At 40.6% G+C, this 27,824-nt stretch overlaps 1 protein-coding gene across 1 annotated transcript; it reads right to left on the bottom strand.

Annotated features, from left to right (window-relative positions):
- Positions 1-1,684: 1,684 nt before the first annotated feature.
- On the bottom strand, positions 1,685-12,988 carry sat2a.1 (spermidine/spermine N1-acetyltransferase family member 2a, tandem duplicate 1). The gene is made up of 7 exons (XM_083788950.1): positions 12,829-12,988; positions 12,344-12,395; positions 11,684-11,767; positions 8,565-8,666; positions 7,853-7,893; positions 4,986-7,217; positions 1,685-4,630 (listed from the first exon to the last, which is right to left on the bottom strand). The coding sequence occupies exons 1-6, from the start codon at positions 12,889-12,891 to the stop codon at positions 7,050-7,052; spliced, it is 510 nt and encodes a 169-aa protein (XP_083645076.1). The 5' UTR covers positions 12,892-12,988; the 3' UTR covers positions 1,685-4,630; positions 4,986-7,049.
- Positions 12,989-27,824: the final 14,836 nt, after the last annotated feature.

Below are 27,824 nucleotides of genomic sequence, written 5' to 3'. Positions count from 1 at the left end.
AGTTCGGCAGGTGTGATGTTTTGTGAGGGGGACCTGCGACGCTGCCGGATCGAGTCAGTAAAGGGTAGAGAAATGGGTTTTAACTTGAGGGTTTTCGACAATGTAACAATGTTAGTCAACTGTTTATAATTTATGCTCTGTAGGCCTACTTCCAGAGCCTCCAGGTCCTTTCTTGTTTTAACCAATAACCATATCTACACTAAACATTCAGTGCAGTGGGAGCCTTGAGTAGGCTATATAGGTAGGTTTTGGTATTTTATATTAGTCATTTTGCTATATTTTGTGTAATGAAATTAAACCCTTCACTGTTTTAACCACCGTGCCATATTGTATTTGAGACAGGGTTTTACCAGATTGTTTGTTGGGCCATGGCCCATGTGTCATATAATCTATAGCCTACTGGCCATTAATTAATAGTGCATATTTTGAATATTGGTTGCTGTGATTACTTTTATTTGCTTTTGTGAATTTGTATTGTTTTGATTTGATTGGTTAATTTGCTGTCCAGAATTCTGGACAAGCAGGACATGTGCAGCATTTTTAACAAAACGGGCCACTCCTGAAATCTTTGGAAGGCAATGTTAGCCAATCAGTGTATAATGTGAGAAATCCAGCAGACTCGTCTTGATCACATGACTACAGAGATAATGTGTACCGATTTGCGTGAGATTTGGATGAAATCTGTGCGACTAACATAAACAATGTGTTTAGCAGAAATCGGCCTCATGGTGGCGCTATAACCAGAAGATGTGGAGGGATGCAGGGACAATGTTTTTCCATGGCCTCTAGGGAGTGCGCATAGTTACATAAGTTGTATACAGATCGATGCAGTTATAGCTAAAAACAGGAATTGGCCTGTTATAGCGCCACCATGAGGCTGATTTGGAAAAAAATGAGTGGCATGTCGTCCTGGCCTAGTGGAAATGTGCCTGTATAATTTCCCGGAAATTGCACACTGTGTTTGTGATTTGTGGCATTTTGTTCGAAACGGACCAATCATGTGAGCTTTGGAAGCCAATCTTGCCAATCAGAATGGAAGATGGGAAATGGTGCAGATCCGTGCATGATCACATGACTATAGCGATAGTGTATACCGAATTGTGTGATTGTGTGTATGGATAAAATGTGTACGAGTAATCTACAGAAATGTGTTTTGCCTAAATCGGCCTCATGGTGGCGCTATAACAGGCCGTTGAAGAATATTTGGTTCATCGTTGGCATCCAGGGAATGTGTGTGCAAAGTTTGGCATGGATCGGGCCAACGGTGCCGGAGATTAGCTGGTAACGGACGGACGGAAGGACGGACGGACACACACGCACACACGGACGGAGTGCAAAACATACTCTCTCCCCATGCCTTCGGCCTGGTGGAGACAATAACCCATCTTCCCTTCTGTTTTTTAACTTGCATTCTGAATATATTTTTCTACATCAGACAGCCTCTGGTTCTTTCTGTTCATTCTGAATCTGAACTGGTACCTTTGAGGAACCTTGCCTTGTTCTTGTTCAGTTACATTGTCCAGCATACTAACACTATGGTTAATGTGTTTGTAGGATCCCTCACTCCCATTTGTGAGGGTGGCATAGTCATTTGTCATTTCATAATACAGCCCTGCAAATCTACTGGCAGCTGTGCAGTCATCACTGTTTTCAGAGTGAGAGGATACACAAATCACAAACAATCTCAAACACCACATTTTATTCAAATGTGGGCCTAAGGCTTTACAAGCTTTGTTCTTCAACAATTCAATGTCAACTGAACACAACGTTAGAATTCAAAGTGCAACAAATTGTCAGTTTTCAACAATGGGTGACAGCAACAAAGTAATAAAAGAAGAGAGGAAAAAGTAGAAGAAGCCTTGTAATGTATAGGCCACCCTTGTTTTGGCACCTGTAATGTAACCTGACCCAAAGCATTAAAAAGCATATTTTTGCATGACAGAAGGATCTAATCATGGCAGGCTACTCAAAGCTTTAGCAGCACACCCTGATTAAGGCAAGGTGGGACACTATCTTGGGTTACATCAAATTACTTTTGTGAAAAATGGGAAACACTGGGGAAAAAACAGTATCTTGTTAACTTTATCTAGGACTACGATTGTAAATGGTGTATTGCCTAATATTGACTGATAACAGTTTTACAATGGACAATGTTTGTGCTCCATACAACATTATCACTCTTTAGTCTAAGAAAGACCATTACTGACAGTAAACACTGTTGTTGACAGACATTAACATAGACACAATACTTCATAATTTCATATAGTATATAAACTTCATTATAGGTAGTTGTTGGGTTGCTCTCAGATTAAAGTTACTGGCATAGTGGCATTGCTTAAACTAAATGTACAGTACTTTGGCAAGAGGGACAATGCACTACATTTGTTACTTTTGTATAATGATTTTCTTCAGGATACTTTGAGAACTAATTTCTTGATTTAATGATTTATACTAATTGGGGCTGGCATTATATGAGGACATTTTAGTCCTCATATAAAGTGTAGACTATATGAATGCCTACGCATTCTGTTAGGCCCTACTTTACTGCTGACACGGGGACTTTATGTGATGAAATGGTGTACAAAGTTTCTCCAGGGGTCTCTATGGATGTAATGCAACCAACTAGCCTACTGCAATTGCTATTGGAAATATTATTGCACATCCCATGAACTGAAACAATAAAAGTTACAGTAGATAGATACATACAGTAAACATCAAATACAACCCTTATGCATCAGTTGTCAACTATAAGGTTCATCTAAATTCCACTATGACGGTTTTGCATCTAAGGTGTTGATTGTTCTACAGAAACAGAAACATCTACAGTATATATACAATCGATTTTGACAGAGAGAGAAATCACCACCTTTCTGTGTGCCTACAATTCCCATGATGCATTTCAGGGACAAACATCATCCTGTTATGCCTAATCGATGGCCACATTAATTATCAACCCGATTCACATTTTCTGGATCAAGACCTATTTGTTTTTGCCATAAACACAGTGAACAAGAATAATATCAAATGAAGGGTTGTAGTTTTCACTTTCAGTGATTTTACCCCAGTGGTGTTCAGATTCAGAACAATTTGGGCAGCGTTTCTGACAGAAGACTGCTCAGTTTCATGGCTGCTAATCATTAAACCTACAACAATTAAGAAATGTTGAAACGTGTGATAGTGTCCCTTTAGTTAAAGGAATAGTAAATAGTCAAATAAATTACAAAACAAATGAAACCCACACAATTTCTAATCCAGCATCAGCAATACTGAATGACATTGCCCAGAAAAAGATATACAATTTATCTTTAAATGATTATGGGACAAACCCAATGATGGAATTACAGGTACCGTTGTTGTGTTTGACTACTGTATTATATTAGACATGTTGTTCTTACATATTTCAGCATGAGACACGGTTTTAGTATTTGGGGTTTCATGTTCTGGATTCCAGTCTCATAAACAAATGTTTTGTGGTGAACTTCAATACAAGAAACAAAATAAAGCCTCCCTTCCCAGCCTGTTTACACTGTTATATCAACTGAGAGATCACATTTAACTTAAAGGTAGAGAAGCCTGTTCCTCCTGGTGAAATCTGGGAACCCATTGGCAAAAACAAAGGAAAAACAGCACCCTCTGTGAGTCAACAGTCTGTCTTGGGAGACTACTCCTAGTGTGACTGAGTGGTCAGTCTGTTGTAGGATACTAAAGGGTACTCAATGTCTAAATCAAGCTCAATTTGGGGTCTGGGGACCCCTCAGGGGTCCTTGAGGGGGTTCCAGAATCCAGAGGGTCCCCTTGCCAAATGAGGAGTAGCTTAATGTCACTTTAATCATTACAACACGAAAAAGTGACCATTCTAACGATATGTTTCAGTATCTATGATGTACAATTAAGAATGTTTAGACAATTAATTTCAATACAAAACAAGTCAAAACACACATTAACATACTGCATTGTATGCATTTCATATCAAGGATGCTAGGACGTAATCATTTGAATTTGGGGTCCAGGGCCTAAAGTCAATTTGGGGGTCTGTGACATGACAAAGTCTGAAACCTTCTACTATAGACCAGACTAGAGGATAACATTTCACAGGGGCCAAAACACAATACTATATGGAAGTTTAATAGCTCGGTCATGTAATTAATTATTGCACAATAATCGAACACTGTATTATTTTCTCTAACTGATTAATTTAGAATAAGAACATTATTGATCCCCAAATTGACATTTGTCAAGTACTGTAAAGACACAGGAGCAAGAAAATGATAAAGAAATCAACATAAATCTAAAACTTTAAATTACATTTTAAAACAAAGCCACCGATTGATCTGAAAATGGTTAAGGAATTGGATCAATAATACAATAATAGTTGATACAATTATCCTTAGAGCTGCATCTCTTTCCCTGTATATCTTTCTTCTATTTTCTTTCTTTCTTTTAAAGGGGAGTTTTTCTTCACCACTGTCGCAATATATCTTGCTCAGTGTGGATCTTTGTTGGTAAAGTGTCTTGAGACAACTTGTTGTGATTTGACACTTTAACAAAATTGAATTGTGCAATATCGCTACTATTTCCCCTCAATACCAAATTTCTTCATCGAAAATAGGCGATCTGCAAGCTTTACAACCTTAGAGTATATATGAATAGAGACGGCACCGGATTCCTCCTCCCATCCACTTGCATTAAGTTGCTCAAAAGCGCATGAGGCGATTTCACTCCTAGGAACAAGTGCATTCTGGGATGGATTGCCCCAATAACATGAACGCGCTGGTCGTTGACTATCATTGTGCCGTTTGTGCGCGTCGTTCACGTATGAAACATTCGTTCACGTGTCATGGCCCCAATAACATGAACGTGCGCAATGATAGTCAACGGACCAGCGCTGGCTCGAGCTGCAATACCAAATTCGGCCACTATGTCCATTTCGCCTCAGGGTTTCCTCCGGGTGCCGTCTCTATTCATATATACTCTAAGTTTACAACACATCAATCACATTGCGAGCTTGTAGATCAGAATTCTTTTGAATGTTCGCCGTAGAATAGGGAAGCTAGGGTTCATTAACTTTCCACTACACTCATACCATGGGGAATGTTTTTGTTGCAGTGGTGAACAGGCATTCATTTCCTATCTGGACTAGTGGTGACAGCGGAGTGAGAAATATGAGCCAGAGAGTCATGAGAATAGTCAAACTAATTTCAATATTTTTGCTGTCGGGGCAAAAACCTTGTCTGGTATCTCCATCTCCATGCTTCAACTTAAATGAATTACCTACTTCATCATACAAGTGTGTTGCACAAAAGTAGAAGATCTACAAGCTCACTGTGAGATCGCAGATCGGCTATTTGCAGTAATTGTATTACTGCAAATAGCAGTAATACAATTACTTATTTTGGTCATACAAGGTTTCCACCGACACCAACGATTTCCCCAGCAAACCCTTTCTCTGACCTCAGCATCTGCTGGCAATCTATGACATGTCATGATGAATGTTCCATAATCAATCCCTGTTGATGCAAATACCCAAATCACACTGCAATCATGAAGCAAATGTTATTGATACAACCTTATCGTCCCTTTCTGACATAAACCTTGCATCTCCATATTCAAACTTTGTGTTTTTTGTAAATGATGAATGCCCTACTTCTTCGTGCACACAAAAATTAGCTAAACTGGCCAATCTACAAGCTCACAATGTGTCGCAATGCGACACCGCTTGTAGATATTTTCTTTTTTAAAGTAAAAGTGGTTAAGTGTGTCTGTGGGTTTTATAAATATATATTAATAAATATTAAATCAATAAAAAGTATTATTACGCTTTTGGACATACATGGTTACTAGTACTAATTTGATAATAATCCCCAACCCCCAACCAATACGAATATTAGAATTAGTTTGTCTTCCAGCCTTATTGATAGATATACAGTAAGGTTTGGTATTAATAGATTTATCTTGAGTGTAACAGTGTCAAACTTAAACTTGCCGTCTTCTCACGATTCATGTTGACCGAACAGCTGAATTATAGATATAAACATAAACGTCATAAACGTGTCATTATCATTTAACACGCAAAACCTGAGTTAATCGTCCACAACACTTTTGAGCAGCAGCACCAAAACAGTGAAATATTGTGGCATAGTATGACTCTAGCATAATGCATATGAAGGCTTCATTGAGACATAATGTTACCAACCAATATGTGCTATACGTGTTGGCCGTTTTCCCCTCCTCCTTTCTAAAGGGCCTTGCAAACGGGGAGCGATAAAATGAGCCTATAGTTCATTTTCAATGAGACCTGCGTTTTTGCTCGGAGAAGTCGCGGTGCGACAACGCACGCGTATTTACGTGAGCGCGGTCCCATGAATTTGTAACGCACGTGCTCGTTTCGTGCACACGCCCGCGACTCACCAGACCTGGATTCGGTTTAGCTTTTTTATTACGCTTGCGTTGTTGCGCCCCTCTTCAAGACCTGGAGGAGACCTGTGTTGATCCAGGCAACAATGCCTGCCTCCTCGCTTCACGTTTGCAAGGCCCTTTAAGCATCTCAATCTGCTCACCCCCTTGGATACCCATGCATTCCTCCTACTGTATTATGGCAGTTTTTCCTGAGCAAAATTACTTCTGGTTGTGTTTTGGCTGAACAGCCGTATGTAACAATGCCTGTCCTTGCAAAGGACAAAGTAACTAAACTAAATAACAAATTGTTAGAATATATTTAAATTCAAAACTACCCTCCACTTCAGGTGGCGTAATATTAAAAGTGCATCAAAAGGTAAGTCGTTTGTCTCCTTTTTTCCTGCCGTAGTCTGTTGGGTGCAAGCTAATTTTGTAATAGGCAAGGGACGGGGCAAAGTTGGCTTGTTTTGATATACACCCAATGGTTTGTTATGATCATTTCTATTGTTTAGCATCATACTGTAGAATAATGCAGTAAAACGCTGTGCGAGGTAAAAACAAGGAAGCTAATGACACCACTGAGTGCTTCTCGATCCCTGCAATGTGTATAGGTTGACCTCTGTTTGTGACAGGTCACGGCACCGGGGGTTGGGTTAGGGTTGGGCCAGGTGCTCCAGAGCTTCTCCCTCACAGCGCATGCAGTGATAGCCCATTTCAGACGTTACATCGAAGCAGCCCTGGCTGAGGTAGAAATCCATTGATGGTTTGTTCCAGTCAAGCACCGTGAAGTTGAGCTGGTTGCACCCCGCGGCCATTCCCAGCTGCACAACCAGTTGGGTAAAACAAAATACACATGGTCAAGACATGGCAGGGCAGATGACAAACATTAAAAGGATATTGAAAGCATCAAAGGTGCGCTGGTTTCTGGAGAGTGTGGATTTTGACGAGGTTCTCGTTTGCGCTCATATTTAATAGGCCTATTCCTTTTTCCATATTTGTGTTTGTAAGTTAGACAAACTGAATGAGGATCTGTGTATGTATTAACCTATACAGTAGGCCAATATGATATAATGTACTTAGTTATGAGTGTACATTATGTATTATGTGTTTGACTAAGCATGTAATAACTCAGAATACTCATAACTTCTTTTTTTGTTTAGATAATCTCTTGATTGCTACTTCTCTATCAAAGTATGTTTTATGTACACACAATGTCCCTTGTGTAGCAGTTTTGTATGTTCTATTTTAATTAATGACTGCAATTCTAACCTGTTCTTAGTTTCATTTGGTACTGGTAGGCAAAATAAACAGTATTGTATACTGTACTGTATTTATCATATCAAGTGTGCCAAACATGTCAATGAAATGATATCTTATAACAAATGTATGTATAGTACACATAATTTCCTTTTTTATTTGCAATCATTTCTTCATTCACATGGAGAGCAAAGCTCACCTGTGCAACCTTGCTCATCAATGCCTTCCCAATACTTTTTCCTGGAAGATAATATAACATATATTACAAGAGCTGTATACATACCATCAATTGCTGTAAAAGTTAGAATTGTTTGAGAGGTTACATATCAATAACTACATTCTTCCATACCTACTGTACCACACATCTCATAAATCACATAAATCTCATAAATCACCTATTTTGGGCGGGAACCCCTTTTGGCGTTTTAAGCATTGTTATACTTCAGCCATTGAAAAATAGCAGATCTACAAGCTCGTAGCGCTGCACCGTGCCGTGCTAAGAGCTTGTAGGTCTGCTATATATTTTTTAATCGTGAAAATGTGGCACAAATGTTTGAATATATATTCTTTCACAGCCAAAGTTTTTAACTCAAATCTTTGCTTCTGGGGGGTCCCTGGAACAACATACTTTCAGATGGGGGTCGGCGGCCAATTACATATAATCTTGGGGGTCCTTGACATGAAAATGTTTGAGGACGACAGACATTGAAACAGGGTTTTCGTTCCCCGAATCGTTCCCAGGTCAAAATGGGTTAAACCCTAGCTGGGCGTGGCCGATTAGGAAAACATTCTGTGAAAATAGCCTATTTACAATCTCGCAATGTGTCACTATGCGTCAAGTTAGGCTATAGACTCCTAGGTCCCCCTCCCTCCGTTCAATGGAGTATACAGTATAGCGTTGCTTACTGTACCTCTGAATTCAGGCATCACATACAAGTCCTCCATGTAGACAGCTCTGCCCTTCCATGAGCTGTAGGTATAGAAATAAAGTGCGTAGCCTATCTTGGTATGACCTGAAAGCAGACAGACACAAATATGAATCCCCTGTCCACTGTGTCCAGGGCTTAGTGGTACGCAACACATTGGAGGTACAAATTGATTCATTATGCAGTCAAATCTGCTTATTCTTTCCGGCATGCAAGTGCTAGGTTCTTTGCCGATGCCAGTGCTAGGTTGTTTTTATATTGCAACCGTCAAAGCTGTATCTATAGCCTATTTTATAATTATAAATTAGGGGTGCAACTAACGATAATTTTTCTATGAATCTATGAATTTAGACTATTATGCTACATGCTCTGCTATAGAAATTAGCATGGGAATGTTCAGTCTGTGACTTGCATGTGTCTCATTGTGACATGTGTCAATTCTTCATTGTAAAATAATTCTCAATTGCCTATTGTTCTTTATTTACATAAAAGGCATACACAGACGCACTGTGCGACAGACAGAGACACACACACACACACACACACACACACACACACACACACACACACACCAGTATGGACCAGATGCATGAGGAAAGTGTGTTGTAACTATGGAAAAATGGCTGTGTCATGGAAGAAAAAGTCAGTAGAGGCCAGCAGGGGGAATGGTAATGTTCTCATTATTGTAGTCTCATGAAAATAAGATGTGTCAACGTTGTTATGAAAGTGTAAGAGAGAGAGAGATGGGGGCCAGATCCGCACTGTGTGTTTAGGTAACAAACTGAGATGTATGCACCACCCCTTACCCCTTATCCATAAACTAATTAGCCATTTTTTACTATTTTGAAAAACATTTGAAAATAGTTAAACTAGCTACATTGACACGTTGTGAGCTTGTAGATTGGCTATTTGAACTATTTTAACCCATTCTGACCTGAAATCAGATTCATACGAGGTTTCCACTGGACACACACTGGTCTGATGAACCCATTCTGACCTGAGATCAGATTTTAAAAAAAGTCAGTCGTTCTTCGATAATAAAAAAAAAATAGCAGACCTACAAGCTCGTAGCGCGCCACTCGGTGGCGCGCTATGAGCTTGTAGATCTGCTATTTTTCAATAGCTAAAGCACAACGTAATGCTGACACCAAAATGGGTTCCTGCGCAAAATGGGTTAAAATGTTTTTCAAAATAGTAAAAAATGGCAAATAAGTTAAGGAATAAGGGGTAAGGAGTGATAGGCCTAATATGTGCCCTGTGTCTCTACCATAACCCTATGGATGTTGCACAAACTCATTTATTTTGAGAAAATGTGGATTTTATCGTCTATTGAAAATAGACGATCTCATCATCATCATTTTTGACCGCGGTCGAGATCATGGATTTCACAATGCCACGCCAGACTTTCCGGTCCTTCATTGCCATCCCCAGTTCCTGCTTACTGATGCATGTGTCCCTACTAGCGATGACATCAGGGAACGACAGTTTTCTACCTCTGGTCTGCTTTGAGGCAGGACTCCAGAGAAGAAGGGAAGATATAACCTCATTGTCAGCTCTGTAGCAGTGGCCGGCAAACTGTGTTCTTCTGGATCGGACCAGTGAAGAAACACAGGGAAGGTTGCCGTATATTAGATTTTGTCGATGGGTGGCTCTTCCAAGAGAGATTTTGCGCTCTCATTAGAAGGCGGGTGTAAGTGCCATCCAACCGATTCTCTAATTTCTTTGAAAGTTTCCGTCTCTGAGCCATAGAGTAGAATCGGCTCAACGGTCGTCCTAAATATTTTTACTAAGGGATGAACAGATCTTATATGCATGTCATTGCAGGCTGACCAGGCCATACCCATCCTAGTTTGAAAGACCTTTTGGGAAGAAGATATATATGAACCCAAATACTTGTAGTCATCAACCTGTTTCAGAAGAGTGTTGTTAAGAGTTTTTATAATGTGGTTATTGTTGGATTTGCATACATTTACGTATTCAGTTTTCATCTCGTTGAGATCTACAGGCTCACAACAAGTTGCAAAAGCAATTTTTGACAATTATTTTGCCTATATTCACAGAACGTTGTCTATTATGACATGCCCAGGGACAAATGGGTTCATGTGGTTAATTCTCGCAAATTCCTAAAGATTGTAGTTGTCCAAATCAAAGGATAAATGTACTTTACCATTACCAAGCATGCAATGTGGGGAGAGACGATAGCGGAAACTGTAGAGATTGTCAATCGCAATCACACATGCTTTATTTGTTTGATATCTCCGCCAGGCCGAACGCCTGACGGCCGGAGATGTTATGTGTTTGCCCCTGTCCGTGCCAACGCAGGGAAGCTGGAAGTACCCTCACTAAAAACGCCGGGACAACGCTCCACACGTCCCAAACTCTTCTCCCTTCTGGCTCCAAAACTGTGGAATGCACTTCCCATTGCAGTCAGAACTGCAGCATCACTCCCAATCTTCCGCCGTAGTCTGAAAACCCACCTTTTTAGACTCCATCATGGCCCATAGCACTTACCCTACCCCCTTAGATAGCATTTCTGTAGACTTAGATAGCATCTGATACAGACTTATAGCATGTTATGTAGACGGCACTATAATTGCATTGTATATAGTCATAGCACGCCATAGTACGTATGTATAGCATAGTAGTATATATATAGTTTATATGTATAGTCTCATAATATAGATATTCCACTGTTACTTTCTTAGCTTACGCATGTTTTATGATAAATGCTTTTGTGATGTATTCCCATGCTTTTCTTCTTGATTATTGTAAGTCGCTCTGGATTAAGATCGTCTGCTAAATGCCTAAATTGTAAATTGTAAATTGTCCGTCCTCCCGTCTGTCTGTTCAGGCACATCTGGACCTGAAACTTTGCACAACACGCATACTCCCAGTAGGCAAATAAAGTATACCTCCACCCCAAATCTTTCAAATCGGCCTCATGGCGGTGCTACAACAGGCCGCTTCACATTTTGGCCTATAACTTGCAGCCTCACACAGGGTTTCTTGAAATTCTCGCGAGTCCTCTGACTCACACGTGTGTCATAGGCAGGTACCGTAAAGATAATGATGACATGATGAGCACAGAGTGAGTCTTCCCTCACCATCTTTGGTCCTGTGCTGCTCCGGTACCTCTGCGATGATGCCATGGAAGAAGGGGTTCTTGGAAAAGCCATCCTGCTCCAAGTCTGCACACAGAACAGAAATCAATGTTCTCAATAAGGTCTCATTTTGGATGACAAGTGAAGTATTATACAAATGAGAATATATGTTGTATTGTATAATTGACATAATTTTCACTGGGCACTGTGGGCAGAATAGTGAAGAGTGATATGTGGTATTAGTTGTATATTCATTGTAATCATAAACCATATTCTAGGGTAGTCTATTTAGTGATTTATTTTGAATCTGTCCTCCATGTGGGACTTTTCCGTGTTGATTTTCTGTAATCACGAATCAGCGAATAATAAACCATTATTTCAAGGGCATTTAATGTATTCTGGATGTAATGCATTATAATGTTCAGAGTCAGACTCTCTCATCATAGCACTGTGGTGTTTTGTCTCCTTTTAAATTAATCTAGCCTACAAACCAGCTAGTTTTTGGATGCCAAGGAGAATCATGGGTATGTGAAAGTCAAACAACTTCAAACATGAGAAATGGAGCAGGTGGGTAAGCATTATGTGCAAGTAGTACCAAAGATAAATTGCAGCTGATTGTTTTGTCACTCATAATCCTAAATAATGTAGTTCTGTAGGTCCTACCTCTCTGTGTGACTTTTACTTGATCTGGGACTTTCTCGTATTCAGCCAATTCCTACAGGGAGGGACACATACATGCATCAGTTTTTAACAACAAGAGAATTCCACACAAACCAGCAGTCACCCTTAATAAGAAAAGAAAGCCACGTGTATACAGCCCACCACCATGGTTTATGGTTGTTGCTACGTCAAACTATAGTGCAGTATAGGCTGCTACTGTTCCATTAAATAATAGGTTTCTTGTCAATCATCAACCGCCTTAATCGATTTGCATGTGCAATGTTTGACTGACGTGAGTCAGTAAGGCTTAGCCTATATAACGGATAGGCTTAGCCTATACGGGGCTTAGCCTATACGGATACTGACTCGCCTCAGTCAACATAGCCTGGCTAATGTATGTATTATTTAATCTATATTTATTTATCATCACAAACACGTGCGGAGCCGCCACGGGGGAAACGTGCGCACGTGCCACTGCCTGAGCTCACCAAAATCATCCGTGCAATGTCTTTGCAGTCTTCCAGGTTTGCAGCACGAATAGAAAAATCCATATTGTGCAAAATTGTCAATTTGTCAGGTACAGTAGTAGCCTACGATGTTCCCACTTGTCTAAATGTTCTCACAAAAGAGGGAGAGGAGAGGAGGAGAGCAGAGATTGCACACACACGCGCATTACATCATAACCTGTCTACTCCTGATCATAACGTACGGCCTCTCGCCTCGGCCAAACAGCGTTGTTGTCGATAACTTGGCTAACAGCGCCCCCCCCCCAGAAAGTGGCGACCGTGGGAAATGCCTTGAAATGTAGGGCCATATTTTATATTAATTGAGTACCCTGGCCTGAAACACTACTGATTTGTTATTTGCAACACGCCAGTTTTTTTTTTGTGCAAACCACATTATTAAACCACTGTCTGCTTCCTCTTTTACTGTTTCCAATTCAGAATTTGTGTTTTTTTTACCCCATGCAAATGTATCAGTTCTATGTTTAGTTTACTTTAATATTAGTTTGCATTACAGTTTATGACTAGCCTAGTTACTTGTATAGGCCTACATATAACCTGAGTCATACCTGACAACAGTGCACTGCAAATAAATACTAAATACAAGGCATACAGGAGCATTCGGCAAAACAGGTTTCCTAATTCCTAAGTGATGGACAAAGTTGTGTGTGTGTGTGTGTGTGTGTGTGTGTGTGTGTGTGTGTGTGTGTGTGTGTGTGTGTGTGTGTGTGTGTGTGTGTGTGTGTGTGTGTGTGTGTGTGTGTGTGTGTGTGTGTGTGTGTGTGTGTGTGTGTGTGTGTGTGTGTGTGTGTGAGAATTTCAGCTATTCTAACAGCATGCATGACCATGTGATATGGGAATGATCTCATGCATTTGCACTATTTCACAAAGGCTATCTATGCTTAAGCCGCTTCAAACTGTTGAGACAAGTAATGTTGATGGGATAGGTGATTGATCAAGGAATGAATTAATCAATCAATCAATCAAGTCTTTATTTAGGTACACATATTGCATTATAGAAGTGGGTTAGGTTAATGTGGAAATGTCAAACCAACACTTAGAATGAGCATTGCTGCATTCTTGTATATTTGTTGTATTGTTGTAGCCTATATTTGGTGTTTAGTTTAGTTTATTTAGGATCCCCATTAGCTGTTACACCTGGCAACAGCTATTCTTCCTGGGGTCCTACTACAGAATAATATACATACAAAAATTGAAATAAGAACAACATTACAGATATCACAAAATAAATACATTAAAGCATAACAACCATGCAACAACCGTGCATTCACTCTAGATTACATTAAAATAAACAGAATTACAATTTACCATATATATAAAAAGTCCTTCAGTCTTTTCTTAAAATGCCTTTTACCCTTAATTTCTGTAATGCATACTGGTAGAGAGTTCCAGAAAGTCATTGCTCTGTACATGACTGTATTCTTCATTGCTTCAGTTCTTGGCTTAGGCACTGTAAATCGACCCATTGCAACATGTCTGGTATTATGTATATGTCTATCGCTGGTATAATGAATATTTAAATATTCATTCGTGTATTTTGGTGTGGTGTGGAAACGATACCAAGAAGAGGATGTTAAACTATAATGTTGCTTACCCTTGCAATCAAGCTCATTTTTAAATCAAACCAAAGCTTTGTCATAATCAAGCTGACACAATGTCTTAATTATAGCCACTAATAAATAAAATGTTGACCTAATAGAACTCCCAAAATGTTCCACTAGTGGAATGTAAGTTTTGTCTGGTTAGTCTTCGCTACAGTGTCAAGTGAAGTTACTTAACTAGTAACACTTTAAATAGGAGAAAGTCGTTGCTTTGGGCTAAAAATAAACATGGCGATTCTGTTCACTGTAAGGGCGTGGAGGAAATGAGGAGATTATTTTGCCAGGCTGGCTCCAAGGCCTCTGTAGCCAGCTTTTCCCTGAAGAGGGAAAGGCAACATGCCTATTAATAGCTTCTATGTGCAGCCAGTAAGGTGGCGCGGCTCCTGACTAATTGGTCCTTTCATTCACTGTTCACAGGCAGAGAGCAGAGCCTTACTGCTGTTCTCATCAGCCTCCACAACCAGCGCTGGTGATGACGCGCGCCTACAGGCCCCAGACAACTTTATGGTGCACATTGAGGACTCAACGGCACCTGGAGGTAGAAAGTACTGTGTATTAGCATCAGCAAGAATAAAATGTAGTGAGTAAGAGAAAGGGGGGAGCTTCAGCATTCGTCATCTTCCTGTGGGCAGGATGAGAAAGAAATGTTAATTCGGAAAACACCATAGAATTCTCAGTGTTGAACCCTGAGAAGTAGAAATATGGGCCCAAATGGGGGGTGAATTGACTGTGTACACATAACTACACACAGCATACAGTATGTAGTGTGAACCCAATTCAATGCCAATGAGCAGGGCAGTGGTTACATATGGCTGAGTTTCATGTCTACAAATGGAAACACAGAAAGAAGAAATCCAAGGGGAAAATAAATGTAGCCTATAGTACGTATAGGCCCTAATCCTGAATGTCAGCATTTTGAATGTTAACTTGGAAAAACTTGAACTGCTTCACTTAAGAAACTATGCTTCACCAAAACATTTCAATGTGCTTTGTAGTTTGTACTGGCTAAACAATCAAACTGGATTTTTTTTTAAATCCCTTAAATGCTGCTTTAGTTTACTGCAGTGTAGGCCCTGACACAAGAGTAATTTATGCTTTCCATGTGTCAGAGCATTAAAACTGTAATCTGGAAGACTGGAACGTTTTAAGACACTTGATTCCACCCCTAACAACAATAACTATTATTGTTCTATTTACTTGCAGTTAACGCACTCAAATGTTTGTTTGAACATTACTTATACAGGTAATAATCTTTATTGATTTATTTAATGTATTACATTTGTTTATGGAAAAATGCATTTGAGTTCATATTTGTGAAGAAAATCCAGTTCCCGAATGTATGCATCAGTGATGTTTATTTTTCAGGAAGGGAAGGGTGTCAACAAACTGAACAAGCTGGTACAGTTTGGAGTAGCTCTGGTCCATAGCCTTCTACTGCTTCCATTCTGCCCTGCAGTACGGCTATGGGACTATCAGTATTAAATCTCAAATCGAAATCAGACCAGCCTCTCCTCTTTTGTGGAAATCTCACGAACGTTTGACCTACTCACCAATAAAAAGATGGGTTGTGTCAATAGAAAGCCTACTTTCCTTAGCGGACGCACTCTGAGCCCCCCACCACACGTATAAACGGTACTTTTTGGCCAAAAAGGGATTTAGTTTCCACCGGAAAAAAAATACTTTTAGTTACTCTGCTGCGCCCTCTACCGATATTGCCCAGAGAACTGCCTCATAGAGAATATCTTTCCTCCGGTGAAAAAAAATCCCTTTCTGGCCAAAAAGTACCGTTTATACGTGTGTTGGGGGGCTCAGAGTGCGTCCACTAAGGAAAGTAGGCTTTCTATTGACACAACCCGTCTTTTTATTGGTGAGTAGGTCAAACGTTCGTGAGATTTCCACAAAAGAGGAGAGGCTGGTCTGATTTCGATTTGAGATTTAATACTGATAGTCACATAGCCTTACTGCAGGGCAGAATGGAAGCAGTAGAAGGCTATGGACCAGAGCTAAGTTTGGAGTACAGTTCAGTGGACAGGTCGGGGTCATATACAAGACCCTACATGGTCTGTGCCCCCCCCCCCCCCCCCCTAAGTGAATTCATTAAACGAAAGCCCGATAGGGGAATCAGTACCAGAGCAACAACTCGAGGAGACTGCGAAGTGCCGCACCGGCAAACAACATTCAGTTGTACAGGGTTGTGTATAGCATGGAATGGCCTCCCTCTGCGTATAAGGGATTGTGCTACATTTCCCTCTTTTAAATACAATCTGAAAAAACGGTTGCTTGAAAACCAAAGCTGCAACCATTTATGATTATTTTAGGTGTATTTCTTTTTTTATGCTGTGTTCCCTATGTAATGTCATGTAAATGTATTCCACTGTTTGACTGTCTGTTTTTCCGTTTTGTGTTTCCTGTGAGGACTGCGGATGAAAATTAGCAACTGTGCTATATCCGGTGCAATTACGTCCATGTGACATCCATTAATATGCATTGTCCTGTCCAAATAAACAAATAAAGTAAAAGTAAAGGAAGCAGACAAACTCCTCTCATGATGTGTTAGTGGGGAATGGCTGATGAGGAGCACATGCAGAGTTGCAGACTCATCATTGCCCTATACATAAAACTTGCATGGTAATTTGTGGCAGTATAGCACAGGCTCCACATCCAAACCTGATCCTCATATAGAGGGTATATGCGCATGGATAAAGTTGAATGGCAAAGTGAGTGGCAAAGTCATTGGCAAAGTGAGTTTAACGTCGTTTAATGCAATCATATTGGAATTTTCTGTTTGGACGTATGAGCTGTCAAGGCCAGAAAGTAATTTTTGGCACTCAGTAGGCATTCCCGCATAACTTCCTGGTTTGATGATGATGTCACACGCATACCCTCTATTATGTACTGTGTAGGCTTACTGACTCCTGCTTATTTACAGGCACATGCATTTGTACACAGCTACTACTGTGTTTTACACTACTGAACCCTGCTTCAGTTGTATATCAAAGACAACTGTGTTAAGAGACTCACTTGCAGTATATTCACTCACCATTGATTGATACTGTATAATATTATAATTGATAGAACATGTGTTAACCTTAACCCAGACCACATGCAGATTTCGACGTTTTCTTTCTTTCTCCTTTTTTGTATTATCCTTACCTATACGCTCATCTGTACATATCCTGTATTTCATGCTTACTGCTGTTGCTGCTGTTACAATTAACAGCATTAATTCCCCCACAGGGGCCAAGCTCTATCTTACCTTTATCTTATTTACGTCTTCACCAACAGTCCAGCCATTGATGATGGTGTAGTTTACTCATTCTGGAGTCGCAGTGCATTCATCATGCCTTTTTAACATGTTTGTTTGGGATTTTGTGGTTAGTCTGCATGGTCCATCTGATAATGTTGTTGTGCATGCATTGAGGGTGTGTCTGCAAATAACTCAGAAGTCCCCCATCCCCCATCCCCGCCCAGGAAGCTTCCTGTTTAGTCTATCTCTGATTGGTCCCTGAGCCTAGTAGGAGTATTTCTACAACAAAGCAGTCAACACCACATTATCAATATCTAAACAAACGACACTGATAGAATAAAACAAAATAAGTAGACTATATGTGATATTAATCTCCCTCTGGCATTGATAACACCACTGATGTCTATGAACTTAATAATAATAATATCTCAAACTTATATAGCGCTTTTCTGAGTACCCAAAGACGCTTTACAGAGATAACAACACAAATAAAAACAACTTTATTAGAAAAAATAAATAATCACTAGAAGCTAAAAAACATTAAAAGACAGTGAAAGGGGTTAGCTAGGGAAGGCAATGTTGAAGAGGTGGGTCTTGAGGGTGGTTTTGACAACTTGCATATGTATTTCTATACTTCCAAGACTAAGAACAACACAGCCCTGCCCAGCGCAGGGAACATTGAGGCAATGAGATTTCACAGCTATTTAACTGGTGAGACAGACACCTTGTGTTGTGTTTATCACCAGCAGACCTTCTCAAGGGACGCTGTGATCACTGGGGAATTCACTGAAGATTTGTTCTACATTTGTACACAATCTCTCTCTCTCTCTCTCTCTCTCTCTCTCTCTCTCTCTCTCTCTCTCTCTCTTTCTCTCTCTGTGTCTCTCTCTCTCTCTTATCACTTTTCAACTTATCTTCATATATTTAGTCCTCACTAATGTTCATGCTAAAATACGACCCGTCCACCACTGACATCATCGTTAGGCAGATTTTTTTTAAACAAGATTTACCGGTATTTAGATTTTTATTATCGTGAGAACGATAGCTACCATTATCGTATTGCAACTTTTCAGCAATAGAAAGCCTGCAGTTTCTATTAGCTTGGATTCCACATCGATGATGTCACTGGTGGACGGGTTTCTGAACTGCACACAGCCCTCCCATGAGACACAGAGACAGTAGAAAAAATTGTGGCATTTTATCATGAACATTAGTGACGACCAGTTATATGAAGATAGGTTGAAAAGTGGTGAAGTCGTCCTTAAATAGCAATATTTAACCTGACTGCATGACCAATATCCAGCTGACCAACTACTAAGAATTCCCCAAGACAGACGCTTCCTCCTATCTTAAGCCAACATGAACCCAAGCATCAACAACCAAACATATCTTTTAAGAGGAAATTATCTCATCGGGCTGACGCAATCCTCACACAAGATACTGTAACTGGGGAACGCAAGAACAGACTGGAGGGTGACATTCACTTGCCTCCTTCACCGTCACAGTGGGCCATTAGCCATCTTCATTCCATATTAGGAGATGTGCAGCCGTTGTGTGTGTTAGTGTAAATGCCATTGGGGTGTGAGGCACCGGTTGGGCCGACAGATGTTTTTCTAAGCCGTTCCTGCAGTTCCACTCAGACGGCAGTGAGAGTGACTCATGTGACTGAGAAGGGTCAGGCGGGCCACTTGGACTTAACCGGGGACTTTTGTCCAAGTGGGATGTTCACTAGAAAGTTAAATAATAACAGTGTACACCCATTGTCGGTAACTTCACTTCACAGCAGTGAAAAGAAACTTCTGTTGATTCTTTTCAGCTTTTGGTGTTGACTTATTATATGTCTAAATCCAGTCCTCAGTCAATTATTCATTGCCTCTGACAGAACAAAGGCAATGACAATCATTGTCAGGTGGCTCATGTTGAGTAGAAGTGAAAATGTGAGCAAATATTACTTTCACTATACCAGCTTATGGTAGAACTAGCAGCCTATAATGAAAATTACTCTAGTGCTCAATCCTATTCTGGGGGCGAACAGTCGGTGAAGAGGAGCCCTGGGGGGCATGTTTTCTGTTTACTGATTGTGAATGACACGCCCTTACACCCATTCATTTAGTTTGCTTTGTATGTGTACAACTGACCTACAGTAAACTTTGTCACACTTCTAGTCACACTTTAGGCCTCAGGCAAGCCAATTCTGCGGTCAACTCTGTATACAGATAACATTGACTTGCGTAAACCTGTAGCTATTGTAAACAAAAGTCACCTGCTGGATGCATTTTAATATATTGGCTCAACCTTGTAGCTTTCTTGCATGATCATTGTAAATGGTAAATTTATATAGCACCTTTATCCAAGGCGGTTTACATAGATTGTGCATTACATTCACCCATTCACACACACACATTCATTCATTCATACACCGATTGCGGCGGAAGCCATGCAAGGTACCAACCAGCACATCGGGAGCAATTTGGGGTTCAGTGTCTTGCCCAAGGACACTTCGACATGTAGACAGGAGAAGCCGGGATTCGAACCGCCGTCCCATGGATCATTGGACGACCTGCTCTAACCTCCTGAGCCACAGTCGCCCTATCATGCAATGGTGATTGTATTTTATTGACTTTTTTTTAATCAGGGAAGACCATTCTTCCCTGCCAGACAAGCCAAGATAAGATATAAATATAAATACAAACATTATGAATCACTAATGCCAATAATATACTTGCATTGCACCGTTCCTATATGTAAAACGTAGTTCAACTTGTTTCACAAGCAATACCGGGACATAATATATGTAAAGAAAAAACCCTCCTGGTGTTTCCATAGCCACAACATGACACACTACCCTCTCCCACTGGAGCTCCAACTTTCTGGGCTCCAACACTGCTGCCCCCCTGACCTTCAACACAAGAGCCCCCCAGGGCTGTGTTGAGCAGAGGAGTCCCCTCCTCTACTCCCTGTGTACACCCACAACTGCACTAACCACGCGCAGCTCCAAGTTCAAGTGACAACATGACAGTGATAAGGACTGATCACTGATGATGAGACCGCATGCATACTGGCAGGCACGATGGTGCCAGGAGAACAACCTGTCTCTCAACACCAACAGGAATAGCCCACACCCGTCTGCATCAACAGTCAGCCATGTCCACATTACTGAGAATCTCATCTGGGATGGGCATCAGCCATGTAGTGAAGGACAACAACACCTCTCTTTCACCTCAGGTGACTGAAGAAGTTTGGCATGGGGCCCAAGTTTCTCTATGGGCCTTCTGCAGACTTACCACTGCGATCATCCTGTCCATGTTGCATCACTGCCTGGTATGGGAACAATGCCCTCATCAACTACAAATCATTGCAGAGTAATGCAGACAGCCCATTGCATCAGTAGATCATGTGAGCTTCCCTCAATCCAGGACATTATGCGACAGACGTTGATGATCTGGACAAAACTCATGCCAATCAGAACACGTTATCTCAGGAATGCCTGCTGGCCTAACAGTCCTCACGCGTTCAAGTCCCATTCCCGACGACCCTGATTCCTGGTCTCTCACTCCCTGTTTTCTGTCTCTCTCCACTGTCCTATCAATAAAAGAAAAAGAAAATAGAAAAAGAAAAAAAAAACATTTTTGTCAGATCTTTCATGTGAGTACAGTAGGTCATGCGAATTTGGCTATGACCAACTTTAAAACTTTATGTGTCCTATAGTTATAGGCATCCCGGCCTGTTGCAAGACCTGCACTCCGAGGAACTCACGTTCCTTTATTTGTTCATTATTATTCATGTGTTGAATCTTGAATCCAACCACTTGAATCCATACAGATATTTTGCCATTTGAGGGTCATAATATTGTTTTGAAAGAATTTTAGCTGATAATAATTGCATTTAGAGTCAGCCAGCACTATGTGACCTATAGACACACATGTAGACTAGTATTAAAACAGCCCAGGGGTCTGGCGACTGGCCAGTGATATTATGCAAGTACAGACAACAATTCAGAAACATGCAAGTAGGGCGCACAGACTGTATAGGCTAAAGACATCCTGAGGAAATCACCTCACCCCCAGAGTTTACAGTAATGATGCTTCAAAGCTTGGACCACAGCCAAGAATGGGTGTGTAACTGTGTATGAGATGAATTGGGTTTTCAGTGTGAGACAAATCAATCAATCACCCTAAAGATGACAAAAGGTCCTCAAACTATACGTTCACACGACCCTGGTTTAGTGCATCTATCTGTTGATGAGACACATAAAACACAATTTATTCTCTCTCTGTCTCTGTCTACCTCACCTCGCTTTGTTTCTCAGAAGCCTTAAACAATGAGTTCCTTGCCTAGGTACAGTAGGCCTATATTAGATTGTGTTGTTTGAGCTCTAAAGCATTTTGATAAGCCACACAGGAAACAAAGGCAATATTGAGCCCCAAGGTTATTGTTTTGCATTTTTCATCAGGTTTTATTTTTCTAGTTTGGGCTTTTTGTATTTTTTTGTTCTAAATTAACTTTTTTTTTTTAAACAGTTTTAGTGTTAGTTTAGTTTTGTAATTGTAATATGGATTAATCAGGGGCGAGAAGAATTGCAGAAGTAAAGGCCCAAGACTTAATTGTTAAGGGCTTGACAATATTTGACAACAGGGCTTAAAACATGGCACAGCTAAAAAATAACAGAAGATACGATTTCATATCTACCCAAAATAACCTTGTTTTAAATATATTTACAAAGACTAAAATTAAGGACATTTTATTTAGTTTTAGTTTGTTTTTTAAGCACAATACAGTTTCAGTCTCCAGGAAGCTTTTCTAGTAAGATGGTGTAAAGTGGGAGAAAATAAATTCACACCTCATGATGATTTTCTCATTTCTCATGATGAGTTTCAACACCCTGTTGATTGTCTCATCATCAAACTCAGTGAAAATGTGTGTTTAAAAATAAAATAAGTATAAGCTTGTCTCTCACTCACTCACTCAATCAATCACTCACTCACTCACTCACTCAAGCCATCACTTAAATCAGCGCATATACACCATGGATTAATGTATTTGTCCCTGATTCATCAATAGGCAATTGATCAATAGATAGATCAATTCAAGGGCAATCCATGCTTTCAGTGGATCTGAGCTTTGAAGCGAATTCTACATCTCAGTTTTGGATTCTGTTGGATTTTGTAGTTGTTGTACATGGCTAAAAATATCCCAATCATGTTCCCTATCAAAACACATGGAGTTTGCTATTGACAAACAAGTGTGCAACGTATTGCCATTTAAACCAGAACACAATGTGGTGATTGACACAGATAAAAACGGAACACAAAAAGTAAAGGAAGCTCCTGAGCTTATTCCTGTTCTCGTAAACATGCAGGCACTGTGCAGAGCAAACTGTTGTGAGTTGTAAATCTTGTTATTCGTGTTTGCATATCACGATGGCCTAGTGATGATCTTATCTAACTTCCCTATTTTATTTGTATGTAACTTGACCTATAACGGAGAGGAGGGGTGGCTGTTCAGTTTACAGTAATAACAGCAACATGTCACTATTGGAAGCTGGATGCTGGATATTATTTATGTGTTTTTCCAAAACAACAGTTGGCTAATAGATTCTGGTGGTTCACGATTGTTGACAGAAAGTTTGAAATGTTTCTGACATGGTGGCCTAAGCTGTATTCATATTTTGTCTATAGCCTATATTGTTTATATTTTGTCTTAAGACGGTGTGGTCAGTGTATGCGTCATGTCATGACAAAAGTGTGCTTTGTGGCTATAGCGTCCACCCTGAGACTGGGAAGTCGGGATTCAATCCCCAGCCAGGTCACACCAAAGACTGTAAAAAATGGGATCCATTGCCCCCCTGCTTGGCACTCAGCATCAAGGGTTGGATTGGGGTAAGTCCCTACAACATACTAGCGTCATGTCCAGGGGGTGTGCTTTTACATCAAGCTGCCTCAAGCTAAGGAAACAGGAGATAGGGCTTATTTATCAATCTAATAAACTCAAATCTTCACAATGAGCTTTTTATAGCCCAAGTTGTATTTATGTCAGGAACACAATGTGTCGCTATATTATGTTCTATGTGTGGATATGGGTTGCAGATTGCAGATCGGAATGCAGCTTTGTGACCTGCCAGGCATAATGTCTATGTGATTGTAGAGTGACCGTCTCTAAAAATAATAATAATAAGAAAAATAAATAAAATGACCAACATTAGGGGCAGAGATTAAAATAGTCTACTAGAGGTTCTGGCAGCTTTACTGCCCTCCCATCTAGAGATCGGGCCGCAAACGCGGCCCTCACTGAGGGCCAGAACTGTGCCCAGATTCCCAGTTGTCCAGGTGCCCACTTGTCCAGGTGCCCACTCGTCCAGGTGCCCCACTCTCCCAGGCCTTCTGCCTGAAGCGGTGGTACTGGTTTAATTACTGTATATACCGTGGGCAGCGGTGGCTCAGGGGTAGAGTGGCTGGATGGAAACCACAAGGTTGCCATGCAGCTCGAACCCGGGCTCCCCTGAACAAGACCCTGGACATTCAGTGTATGAATGTGTGTGTGAATTGGCTGAATGTAATGCACAATCTATGTAAAGCGCCTTGGATAAAGGCGCTATATAAATACACCATTTATATACTCTTTCTTTTTAATTTTTTCCACTTTCAACATTTGAATTCCATGCATAATTCTCATTAATCTCAATTGCACAAACTCTCTTTTTCTGTCATTGGGCTATACCCAAATCCACTTGGGGACTTTCCGGAAGATTGTATACCCAGCCATCTCATTCTACTGGCCTGGGTGACTTCAACCTACCCAAACACAGTCTTCACTTTTCTTATCTCTTTCTCTTCCTAAACATAGACATAGTAAATGTATGGAGTGTTCTCTAGATTCAGCCTGCTTTCCCTCACCTTTCTGATACTCCCTTTCATGTCTCAGACCACCACTTCATAACCCTTTCCAACCATCATTGCAATGAAAAATACATTATTTGTGATTAAAATTGTTTCAGGTTTTGTATATAGGCAACGCTTTGCCTTCACAGGAGCTCAGACTTCCTTTAGGAGCTCAGCTCCCACTCGCTCCCACATAACTCAAACGCTGGGCCTAGATAGATAGATAGATACTTTATTTGTCCTTTCGGAAATTTGTTTTGTGCACAGCAGTCATCAGGATATACATAAAACATGCAAACAAATCACACGGTACATAGACAATAAAGAAACAGTGCCAACAGAAGGCCACCAGTCATAGTTCCAAGAGGCATCACATCACACTTTATGCACGGAACTGAGACGGGGCCTGCTTGTTCATAAGCCCTATACTTATGGGAACAAACGATCTTGAGGCCCTAGCCTGCAGGGAAGGTACCATATACCGTCGCCCTGATGGTAAAAGATGGTATTGGCTGTGTAACGGGTGTGTGTTGTCCCTATAGCTTTCCCCTTCCTGAGTATACCCGGGTCTCATACATTGAGGTCATACTCTCAAATCGTACCCCAGCTATTTTACTGGACACGCTGATGATTTTATGGAGTTTGTTCTTATTAACCAATGATAATGAGCCATACCATGAAACAAAACAAAATGTCAATGCACTCTCCACAAAGGATCGATGAAAAAGTGCCATGATATTTTTTTCAACGTTATACTGTCTCAGTCTGCGCATAAAATGCAGCCTCTGCTGACCTTTCTTGTAGATGGAATGAGTGTTGGAATTCCATGTCAGCTTGGAATCAATCGTTGTACCCAAGTACTTATATTCGTCCACAATCACTACCCCATCCCCACCAATGACTATTTCCTGGTGTGCATGGGCACCAGTCCTAAGGTCCAATATGACCTCCTTAGTTTTTTTTATATTAAGCTGGAGGAAGTTACTCCTGCACCAACCGGAAAACTCGTCCACTGTTCTTCTATAGCTTATCTCATCATCCTCAATCAGACCAACAATAGCTGTGTCGTCTGCGAATTTAACAATACAGGTGTTATCTGACTCACTCCTACAGTCGCTTGTGTACAGCGTGAACAATACCGGTGAAATCACGCTCCCTTGCGGAGCCCCCGTGTTGGTCGTAATGGGGAGAGATATTGCTTTATTCACCTTGACCTGTTGTACCCGCTCAGTCAGGAATGACTCCACCCACCTGATGATATTGGTGTTAACACCCATATCAAAGAGTTTCCTCATCAAAATATGACGTCTCATTGTGTTAAACGCGGAGGAGAAGTCTACAAAGAGTACCCGAGCATATCGTTTCTTTTGAGGTTTATCTAGATGGTAGTAGATTTTATTAAGCATAAGAAGAAGAGCATCATCAGTACCCCTCCCCTTTCTATATGCAAATTGCAAGGGGTCCATTTCATGTTGCACATTATTAAGGAGGTTATTTAAGATAATGCACTCCAAGCTCTAATTTAGGGGCCCACACATTTGGAACACAATTCTAAATGTTTCAATGACAATAGTCAGTAACACTGATACTGTTAATGTATTTACTAAATAATATAATCTAGTCTAATATCTGATAGGTTTGTGAAAACTGAAAGGGGTCTCTGTGTTACGCTATCCTTTTTCTTGTGTAAACATTGTGTGGTTTAAGCCTAATTTCGCCCGAAATAAGGGATCTTTGAAAATCTGTCATTTCCGGCGAGTGTCGTTGACGAGTAGGGTCACAAGATAGTAGGGATGCAAGATGCACCGATATGTCGGCCACAATATCGGACGATATTTGTCAATATCTGTAAATATCGGTAACAGCAAATAAAGTTGTCATTCACCGATTGCAGTAAAGCCGATATTTATATGTTGTTGGGAAGCATCCGTTTATATTGGTGTGTTGGTTATCTGCCGCCTATCAAGCTGAAGATTCTGAACAGTTATATATTTTTATTTAAAAAACAATCTAAAACATACTGTAGGCTACATGTAACTATAAGCACACAGGCAACTTCTTTTTTCGTACATGACCCCATGACTTGGTGCCTGTTTTTTGGTGTTTCTAAGTAAGATAGAGTGAGTGGGTGTGATGGACCATTATGTCACTGGTGACCAATAATAGTTCCAGTGTCTCTTTCTATAGACTGTTGGTATACTGGGGTGGGTGTGACATATACGGTCCAAAACGTAACTGTTGTTGGGCCCTGCCCAGAAGAAACAGGGACCCTACTGTTTCCACCATGAAGGACACACCCATAGGCACTCTCTCTCTCTCTCTCTCTCTCTCTCTCTCACACACACACACACACACACACACACACACACACACACACACACACACACACACACACACACACACACACACACACACACACACACACACACACAAACACACACATGTCAGTGTGTACATGCACACCAACGTACACATGGAACCGTTTATCGCTTTCCCCTGCCACTGTTCAAATGCCCACCAGAATAAACAGTTGACACAGATCTTAACAAGTAAGGCCAGTGATCTCCATTAGAAATAAGCGGCGTGACGCAATGCAATGCTGGTGAGAGGTAGTGGGTTTCAGATGTTTTAACCAGTTACAGCTATATGTGGTTTATGTGTGAAGTGATGCTTTCATTTGAAGGAGACCATAATGTATTGGACTTAAAAATGATGGAATATTGTCTAGCAGAGACTGACAATTCATGTCACAAATATAATCCCCTCCAGATTCAATTGAAAAAATACACATGAATGGTTTAGAAAGAAATAATGCTCCAACACATGATTGTCAACAAGGTTATTAGAGTTAACAAAAACTAAATTAAAAACTAAGTTATAGGTGCATGTGAGGAAAAACATCTTAACTGACATAATAATATTGTTATTGTTAGTTATGTTATTGTTAAACAATTTGCAGTACTATGAACCTGACAAATGCTAGCCCATGGCTTGGCCTGCTTCATAGGGGGAATTCACTGAAGATTCCTCCGGGGAGGAAGTGAATCCACAATATGAGTCTGGCCCCGCCAGGCTTGACAAATACAGGCTACCTCCCATAATGAAATAAATACAAAAATACCCTTTCTCTTCGGCATGAATCACATGCCTAACAGGGGTCAGGGGATGCACACAATAAGCTCTCCCTGCATGCAGTTTATGGGGAAATTATATTTTCACGTGGCAGAGCTGATG

The sequence above is a fragment of the Protomyctophum parallelum genome, assembly GCF_964188405.1.
Source record: "Protomyctophum parallelum genome assembly, chromosome: 18".
NCBI classification, from domain to species: domain Eukaryota; kingdom Metazoa; phylum Chordata; class Actinopteri; order Myctophiformes; family Myctophidae; genus Protomyctophum; species Protomyctophum parallelum.
This window is presented reverse-complemented; position numbering and strand designations above follow the sequence as displayed.